This window comes from Sorex araneus, chromosome 3 (assembly GCF_027595985.1).
Source record: "Sorex araneus isolate mSorAra2 chromosome 3, mSorAra2.pri, whole genome shotgun sequence".
NCBI lineage: Eukaryota > Metazoa > Chordata > Mammalia > Eulipotyphla > Soricidae > Sorex > Sorex araneus.
In genome coordinates, this window is record NC_073304.1 from 178,583,176 (window position 1) to 178,593,185 (window position 10,010).

The 10,010-nt window shown below is 41.3% G+C and overlaps 1 protein-coding gene across 2 annotated transcripts in view; it reads right to left on the reverse strand.

Annotated features, from left to right (window-relative positions):
- The window catches only part of DYNC2H1 (dynein cytoplasmic 2 heavy chain 1), a 153,837-nt gene extending 144,068 nt beyond the window's left edge, over nt 1-9,769 (reverse strand). For both annotated transcript variants that reach the window (XM_055131929.1, XM_004605157.2), the window contains exons 1-5: nt 9,513-9,769; nt 5,911-6,081; nt 5,009-5,144; nt 2,665-2,783; nt 370-514 (exon numbers count right to left, since the gene is read on the reverse strand). In XM_055131929.1, coding sequence (XP_054987904.1) covers nt 370-514; nt 2,665-2,783; nt 5,009-5,144; nt 5,911-6,081; nt 9,513-9,701 — 760 coding nt within the window. In that variant the 5' untranslated portion in view covers nt 9,702-9,769. The remainder of the gene's footprint in view (nt 1-369; nt 515-2,664; nt 2,784-5,008; nt 5,145-5,910; nt 6,082-9,512) is intronic.
- Between the last annotated feature and the right edge of the window lie 241 nt (nt 9,770-10,010).

The window sequence follows — 10,010 nt, forward strand, 5'->3', positions numbered from 1 at the left end:
GGATGCTGGGATTTGAACGCGTTTTGAATAGTTGAGATTTGGGATTTGAATAGTTGGCTGTGTGCAAGGCAAATGCTCTACCCGCTGTGCTGTTGCTCCAGCCCCTAAATGTGTATACTTTAAATATCAATTGAGAAGCCAATGTTTTAAAAATGATTGAATTCACTACCAAAAAATGCCTAAATGTATATGTGTACAATCATACAAATTGAGTTGCACTGGCAAAGAATCTGATGCATACTATTTAAATCAAAGTAACTTTAAAGCAACATTACAATATGGTGCATTTAGTAAAGATTTAAAGAAATAATCAGAAAATAAAGTTCTATTTGCTCCTAAAATTTCAAAAGCATATTTCTTTGCTAGTACCTATGATGTCTAAAAGATGCAACATCCGTGGCTCAGGATAATGGTCGTGCTCTGTTTGCCTCCACACATCATCCATGACATCCCGAGTCGTCTCCACCAGGTCGACTACTTCCAACAAGCACAGACCGTCCAAGTTGTAAAACTCCTGGAACAAAATGCACTTACTTACTTCTGAACGTAAAGTAAATACTTGGGCAAACAATTAAAAAGAACTTAAACTCAATGGCTACAACTCTAGATTGTTACAGTATTTTCTCCTTTTTTCTACAAGATATGTTCTAATCAAATACCAAAAAGATACTTCATAAAGATAAATTTCATAAAAATCAAGGTTAGAAATAAAAGATGTATAAAGTCTAATCACTTTTTTCACTCAACTAATTTTCTAAAATGTGAATTAATTTACTCAATGCTAGTCTTGACTCCATATACACACATCATAGTTCTCATATCTTTACTTGTTCAGTTACTGTTACACTAATAAGTGCTTTGTGTTAACAACACAACCATTACACATTATATCATGTAGAATATCATTTTACATTTTATCATTGTTACAAAAAATTTCAAACACTTCATTAAAATGGTATTACTGAAATAATTTTGGAAACCAAAAAACACTATAATTATTGTGAAAAAGATAAATTATTGTTGTGCTTTTTCCTGCACCATATCATGGTGCCCAGTGGACAGTGGAGTTCTGGCATAGATGTCGAGCCCCCACATGCGGAGCATGTGTCATACTCAGCCCATCGAGCTACATCGCCAGTCCAGAACAGACTTTCTATAATCACACTTAAAATAGTCATTTCATCTTTCTGTAGTACATCAAGAAACTATAAATAAAATAAATATAAAACTAAGGCTTTCTATAGTTCAGATTACATCAAAATGCTTAATTGTGTCAAGTGAATATTCTTTAGAAACATCTTTCCTTCTTTTTCGTGTGTGTGTGTGTGTGTGTGTGTGTGTGTGTGTGTGTGTGTGTGTGTGTGGAGGTGGAGGGAGTGGGATGTGAAGAAGGGCTGGCAATACCCAATGTGCTCAGGAATGACCCCTATAAGGATCAGGGGACAAGTGGTGGCATGGGATTCAAACTAGGATTGGTCACAAGAAAGAAACTAGGATTAGCTCCTATACTATCTCTCTAGCCTTTTTCTTTTGGCCCAGAGGTACTCAATGACTATTCCTGGCTTGGTACTCCAGAGTCACTTGTGATGCTGAGGGGAACATGCGGGGCCAGGAATTGAACCTCATGGAAGGCAAGTATCTGAGTTCCTGTACTATCTCTACTGCCCAAAAGAATATTTTTCAATCCTGGCACTGCAGGGTTCCCCCAGGTGCCACCAGGAACAAACCCTGAACACCGAACCTGACCCTGAGCACTGCCAGGTATAGCCCGACCCCAAAATAAAATATTTATTTTTACCTCCAAATAAACCTGTTAGCATACTACATTTCTGGTTTTTCCTACCTACCCACAAAAAAAAATTATCATTTTTTAAACAGAGAACAGGACTGGCGGAATCACTCAACAGATCAGAGCACATGCTTTGCACACAGCACACAGGAGGCTTAGGCCAATCCCCGGCACTTCAACATCCCCAAAACCCATCAGGAGCAACCCCTGAGCAACTCTATGAGTGAACCAAAAACAAATAATAATAATAATAAAGGTATTTACTAAAGACTAGAGTTTAACTTATTTTTTAAAAAAGCTTGTATTTCTGAGCTGCACTGAGGTTAAGTCAAACTTTAAATAAACCTTGCTACATATGAAGAATATATTTTGTTCTACCATAACTATAAAGTAGTGATGTGACAAGAGCTAAGTCTAGTGAAAATGAAACCTTCAAGTACTTTTATGTATCGGACCCAGAGAAAACTCATTGACACCAAAGCCAGCCTTACAAGCCTATAGCTATTGAGATCGTGCACCAGTGCCTGTCACTGTCACAGACCCGAAGCCAAGCATGCTGCAGCTCACTCAGAACTCCTGTGCCCTGCAACAGACGGCTACAGTGCAGCCAAGTAAGCTGCAGCTCGATCAGAACTCCTATGCTCTGCATGAAAGCTCCAGTGCAGCCAAGTGTGCTGTAGCTCACTCCAAACTCCTGCACCCTGCACGACAGCTCCAGTGCAGCCTAGTGTGCTGCAGCTCTCGCGGGACTCCTGCACGCACGCCCCATGGTGAACACCACACCCATGTGTGTAAGACCATCCACTCATCACCAGAAAGGGAAAGGAGGGTGTACTGAGAAAAGGTTGACATTTATCTATGTAGAAGTTACATACTCTTGCAATAGTTTCAAATAATTCTTTAAAATAACTGGCTCTTTCTTTACTGATCTGTGTATTTCCACGATGAGCTTGTTCTATCCAAAACTGGAATTCATCATTTGGCGTGAGAATACCTAAAAATATGAAAAGACAAATATCAACCATGCCATTCACTGACTTAGGTTCTGTACATCGTTAAGAGTAAAGCACAGGGGCTGAGCAATAGCACAGCGGGCAGGGCGTTTGCCTTGCATGTGGTCGACATGGGTTCATTCCCAGCATCGCATATGGTCCCCTGAGTAACGCCAGGAGTAATTCCTGAGTGCATAGCCAGGAATAAACCCTGAGCATAGCCAGGTGTGACCCAAAAAGAAAAAGAAAAAAAAAAACGAGTAAAGCACATTTCCTTCATTCCTAAAGACGTGCAGAGGTCAGAGCAGTAGTATAGTGAGTGGGTAGGGCATTTGCCTTGCATGCAACCGACCTGAGTTCAATCATGGGCATCCCATATGGTTCCCCAAGCACCGCCAGGAGTAAACCCTGAGCATAGCTGGGTGTGACCCAAAAAGCAAAAATAAATAAATAAAGACATGCACAAAGTGTTAGGTTCCACTTTTAGTTTGGGGGCACACCCAGCTGTGCTCAGGGTTTATTCTTGGTTCTGTATTCAGGAATCAGGCAGGGCTTGAGGGACCAGATATGGTGCCAGGGACTGAACCTGGGTCAGCTACATGCAATGCAAGCACCCGTGGTACTATCTCTCCAAGCCCTTAAAGTTCTTATCAACCTTAAGTTTCTATTTAAATCCATTGAAAACAGATAATAGCATCAAATTTACAACTTATAACAAGCTTGTTTCTTCAAATGATTCTTATGTGCTTCTGTAAACCAATTATATCCACATTATAGCTTATCATTGGGTTTGTTTCTTTGAAACAAGGTTTTTATAGAATAATTCCAATATTATTCATGCTTTCACTACCATTAAAGTTATTAAAAATCACTAAATCAATAAATATTACTTCAAAATATAAACAACTTTAAGTAGTTTTATTTTAAATTTCCCAACAAAATAGGTAGGATCTAGTTTCCTGATCATACACTGGAAATACTATATTCTTTATGGGATATATAAAGACTGTACAAATATTTTTATAATTTTATTTATAAAATACTATATTCTTTACAGGACCCAAAAAGTTCCAAATCTACTGCTCAATAAAAATATATAAAGACTATACAAATACTTTAAGGTAATCGTTTTGCTTCAGGTAAAATATATTTTAAAATAAAAGTCAATGGTTATTATCTTTGCAAAGGAAAAGATTAATCCTTACAATTTATGGGTTCTGAATTTACAACTCACCTAATTGTTAACATTTGTTCTAACCTAAAATCAATAGCAATAGAGTTCTCATGTTAACGTAGAGACATGTGCAGAGCAAGTGAAAAATCAGTCACCCCAAAATGTGGCTTGGGCATAGAACACTTGTTTTAACATGTTTGAGGCCCTGTATTTGATGCTGGGCACCTAAAAAAATTAGCCACCCCAAACAAACAGCCACAGCTGAGGTTGGATAAGGTAGCCTTCTGCTTCCAATGGCAATTAATGTCCTTTTGTAGAAGACTTCATATTTATATTTATATTTATATTTTTCACATTATGTACATCTTCTTGGTTATTTCACTATTTTAAATGGTCCTAATCACACCACTATACCTATAACAACATATTGTATGTTATAAACAAAAAGTCAAAAATGTTTACCTTGTGAATATATATCATATATGTATATGTAATACTTTATAAAGATAAGATTTATTCAGACATGAGTTATAGTTGCTGCTGATCACCAGGGTTAATGTTAATCAAGAACTGTATTAAATAAAGTATCTTAAACAGAAATATACAAAACAAGTTTTATCAGTTGATAAAAATGCTGTTACTATATAAGGACAGTGGTCTTGGTATTTTGGTGGTGGTGAGGCATATTAACCACATACATCAAAACCATAAATATTAACAATATTCTATGTTACTGAAACTATAATAATAATCTTTTAGTAATCTCTAATGTTGTTACCAGAAACTAACAGGAACCTAATCCTCCATTTCCCCAGAAGCATTGGATTAATATTCACTCAGTATTTAGAGAATAAAATCACTACAAACATGAATCAATTATATTTTGTACTTCAATGAATTGTGCATAGATTACATTTATATCTTATCCTACTCATTTAAGAGCTCAGGCTCTTAGAAAACCCAGGAAGGAAATATGGAGGGAATTGCAGTAACTTACTAATGTATTCAAAGGCTATCATTCTGGCTTTCTCTATTTAATCTACCATTACACACCTCGTGTGTCATCTTCCTTAAATTTCAGTTTTGATAAGTTAGTGTCTGATCTTCGCAGAACTATACCCAACCCAGCTTCAAGTTCACTCAAAAGACTCTGAAGTTTGGGATCAAAGTTTCTGCTCCAGTCCTGATCCTAAATTAAAAGGAAAAAAAAAAGAAAACAATAGCAAACACTGATCAGAAGATTACCAATCAAGTCGACATCAAAAACACCATCTAAGAGGGAAATTGTCTGCCATAGAGGCGGCGGGGGGAATGGAGGGTAGAGAGGGAGAGGGTTACTGGGGGAGGGATCGGTGCTCGATCATTGTATGACTGAAACTCAAACATAAAAGCTTTGTAGTTGTAGCTCAGGGTGATTCAATAAAAAAAAAATTGGGGGGGCTGGAGCGATAGTACAGCGGGTAGGGCGTTTGCCTTGCACGTGGCTGACCCGGGTTCGATTCCCAGCATCCCATATGGTCCCCTGAGCACTGCCAGGGGTAATTCCTGAGTGCAGAGCCAGGAGTAACCCCTGTGCATCGCTGGGTGTGACCCAAAAAGAAAAAAAAAATTTAATTAAAAAACAAGAAACAAAAAGCACCATCTACAGAACTTAGGACCAATGCAGAGTCTGGGACTACTCTCATAGCAGCCAAAAGAAATCCCTTAATATCAAAGCTTGATTAGAAATCATTTACCAGAATGATTTACCATTCATTTACCAGAGCAACGTAAGAGTTGGGATGAGTTGCATTTTATATTTTTCCAGTTTATTTTTTAAAGAAATTTATATTAAAAATTTAAATATGAATGATGTTAACAGCAAATAAAATAGAAAATTTGTGTTCATGGAAACAAACATCCAAATACTTATGTAAAAAATGAAACTTAAATAACCAAATAGTTACTTCACTTACCTTTAATAACATTGGTGCAAATACTTGCCGCACTGCTTGGTAAAGAGAATTTATAGGTGATTCTAACATGGATGACACAAGAATGTTGGTATGTAGATTCTGATCAGTAATAACTTCGGGTCGCAGCTTGAAAAACACCAGCACTTTATCTTTTGTGTCACCAAAATCGATCTAAAGTGATAAATGCTTTTATATTATTTTCAAATTTAATATTTGTATGAAATATTTTTCTAAAAATAGGGCTGGAGAGACAGTACAATCTGACCCCTGACACCAGCACCCCATATGGTCCCCTGAACCCCTCCAGCTGTGATCTCTGGGCACTGCTGGGTGTGGTCAAAAGAAAACAGGAATCACTACAATTTTATACCTTGGAATAGTTGCTTTAAAAAGTAAAGATAGGGGCTGGAGTGATAGTATAACAAGTAGGGTGCTTGCCTTGCACACTGCCAACCCAGGTTCAACCCCCAGCATCCCATAGGGTTCCCCAAGCCCACCAGGAGTGATCTCTCAGTGCAGGGCCAGAATGAAGCCCTGAGCACCACCAGGTGTTGCCCAAAAACAAACAAAAATTAAATATATAGGTGTGTGTATACATGCTTTTAAATAAACACACAAACCTATCACTGCTCCTTTAAAACACCTGGGTGTTTAAATATTTACATATACTACTAGCTACTCCACTCAAGCCAAATTCAGTAATACGATAACAGATCATAGTTCTATACCCAACAAACACTAATAAATTGAACTTCTCTAGCCCAGAGAATCTGCAAGGATATTAAGTACCCTCCTCACCTAGAACTAGCTCTATTTTTAAAAAGGGTGGGGTTTGTGTGTGTGGCATGTTATTCATACTTGTCAACTCAAAACTGTATAAGTGTACTTAGGTTATTTATCTCCAAGTTACCTAATCCAAAAATCTTTCCTTAAAGTATTTGAGCATCAGGGTCAAAGGGACAGCAGGGGCCATCTTCACATGCCCGACCTAGGTACTACAAGATCCTGGGAATCCCTGGGCAGCCATGAAGAACCCTGAACCCACTGGGGAAGATGGGTCACTTCTGGTCCTACAGGAGTAGGACACAAGCTATTAGAAGGGGGCACAAGGGGGTCCTGAGCACCACCTGGGAACCTTCTGAGCCCCTCCAAAGAAATACAATTAATTTTTAAAAAATCTAAGTCTTGGAGCATCAAAGTGTTTGTTAAATTATCCTAACTGGGGGCAGGAGTAATAATACAGCAGGTAGAGAGGGCATTTGCCTTGCACGTGGCTGAACTGGGTTCCTTCCCCAGCATCCCATATGGTTCCATCCCATTACTGCCAGGAGGAATTTCTGAGCACAGAGCTAAGAGTAACCCCTGAGCAATACCGGGTGTAACCCAAAAAGCCAAAAAAAAAAAGTTATCCTACCTGCTTTATTACCAAAACTAGTTTATAAATGATAATTATATATAATTGATTAGTGAGCAACTAATTATCAAAACTAGTTTCCTTTGAGTTGGAATCAATAAGCCAAATTGGAATTCACTAAATCACCCAATTTTAAAATAGGTCAATTCCTAAAAGTCAGTTCACTGGGGCCAGGGAGATACTACAGGAGGGAGGGCACTGGCACACAATCAACCCAGGTTCCATCCCCTGGTGCACATTTGGTCCTCAAGCCCTGCCAGGAGTAATCAATCCCTGAGCACAGAGTCAGGAGTAAGCTGATCATGGCCAGGTGTGGCCCAAACCTCCCCCTCCCTAAATTCATTAACTGAAAAGTGTTCTGCCCCAAAGTTTTTGCATTGCAAATACATATTCACAATTCTCATTTCTTCTTCCAGGAAAAGCAAATCATTAAGATTTCAAAAACTCTCAGTGCTGTGTGTGAAGTTGAATGAGCCTGCCTGCTACTTAAAGATGAATGAGCTTTCCTGCTACTTTTGTCTTATCCCAATCTCTATAACAGGGAGCTCAGTAGGAAATGGATTTTTACTGGAGAGTGGTGCACTTCTCAAGCTCTCACTGGAATTCTATCTCTAATATGAGTCCTGTATTCCAGTCCCAAGCAAGAAAGAATAGCAAGCTTCCTATTTATAGATTTGAAATATTCACTCTTAGTAATTTGAAAGCACATAACCATGTAATCTCTTCCTCCCACCTATCAAAAGAGAGAAAATCCAGAAAATACATCTTAGATGTTCAAGAAAAGCAGCTACAGTCCTTGGCCAAGGCTCCCCAAGGCATCAGTCAGGATAATGAGTTTTGTCCCAGAGTTATTCATTATTGTCTTTTCTGAGCAGGCAAACTGGAACAGATCAACTGCCTTTCCTCTCACTTTCACTGACAACTAGGACTTTCTCTTAAAATATCCTTTTGTAACTGTAGGGTTCAAGGTGTAAAGGCCAGTGGAAGATGCAAATAGCTGTCACCTCCTAGGATGGTGCACATTACAAACTGCTGCCTGTCTGTATATTACCGACAAGCTGAAAATATCACCTGAACTTAAGAGGGAAAACAATAACACACCTTTCCCAACCTTTGCCCTAAAGCCTGAATCCAATCCTCTCTTGACCAGTGATTTCAACCTAACTGATATACAAGGTCCTCAAGCGGGAAGGACCTGTGTGCAGTGTTGCCTGGTTTTCCTGTACTAAGAGCGCCACTGAGCATAGCAGAGGTCACAGGATAGAGGCTCTGGAAGGAGCAGCCAGAGCTCCTCCTGAGTTAGACTACCCAGAAGAGAACATTGCAAATGGAGGCCATGTGCCTTCCTTCTCTCCCCCATACAAGGGAAACAAAGTATGGGGAAATGTTTAGGGGGATAAATAAAGTATGTTTCCAGTGTTGCAGGGATTTTCAGGGGATGAAGATTCCTATTCAGAACAGGGAGGGAGGGAGGGAGGAAGGGAGGAAGGAAGAAAGAAATCTGTTCTAAATAGTCAATCCTCTCTATCCTCAGAAGACCCCAACACTAGCAAAGGTCCAGAACAAGGTTTACTGGATACACCTGAATTCAAGGTTCCCAGTGCGCGAAGTGAGCGCACCATCATCATCCCAGCACTGCCACTGCAGAGTGCCCCACGCTAGGCGGCATCCCAGGGAGGAGGAAACATGTCTCAGGTGTATTAACTCTCATCCCGTGACTTTAACAAGCGAGGCTGATCATTTGTGTTCAATTCCGATGTGCACGTGTAAGTGGGTAAGAGTGCGTATATGTGTGATGCCTGATTGTAAATGCAAGTTTCAACCCGTTGTGTGTGTGTGTGTGTGTGTGTGTGTGTGTGTGTGATGCCTGAACAGCAAATGCAACAGTTTCAAGCCGTACTTTATAATCTTGTAAATCTTTTCAACTGAATTTAAGCTCCGTGCGTAACACCCCCACTCCCCCACGCGCCTCCCCTATCCATTCCTCCCCAGTCCCCCAAAAAATGATATATTAGAATTTCCCTCCCAAATCCCAAGGAAGGAACTGGGGAACGCTTGATAACGGGGTCAGGTCAATGCTCCTTTTATGCAGCTCAGGGGACCGAGGCGGACGGGCCCGGGTGCACGGGGCTCGGGTCCACCCGCGGGGACTGCGGGGGTCGCGCTGGCCGGCTGCGGGGCTCCGTACCGTGTTAGAGAAGGAGAGTCCATGCTCGTCGCGCAGCACTCGGAGGAGCATCTGGTTGCCGTCGTCCAGGAAGTTGTTGACCTCGGGGTGGCCGTGATGCCGCGGGGACTCCCGGGGCTCGGACAGCAGCCCGAAGTAGTTGTGGGTGGTGGTGAAGATGAACTGCTTCCGCACGTCGGCGCCCGCCATGGGGACGGGGACTAAGGAGGGCCGCGGCCCAGCCCGGGAGCAGCCCACTTACCCGCCAGCCCTGGGAGTTTCACGGTTGCCAGGGCCCGTCGCTATGGAGATGGAGCCCGACGTCCGCGCCGCCGCGCGGGGCACGTGGCCACCTCGGGCACGCGCACGTACCGCTCTAGGGAGCGCGCGCGGTCTGGGCTCCCTGGGGCCGCCGCCGCTCCGCGTTAGCACACGTTGGGGCGTCGGTGGGGGCTTCGCGGGCTTTTTGTTCTCCCTGCTGGTTTCTTGCAATGTGCCTGGCTGAGGAGTGGACGTCGT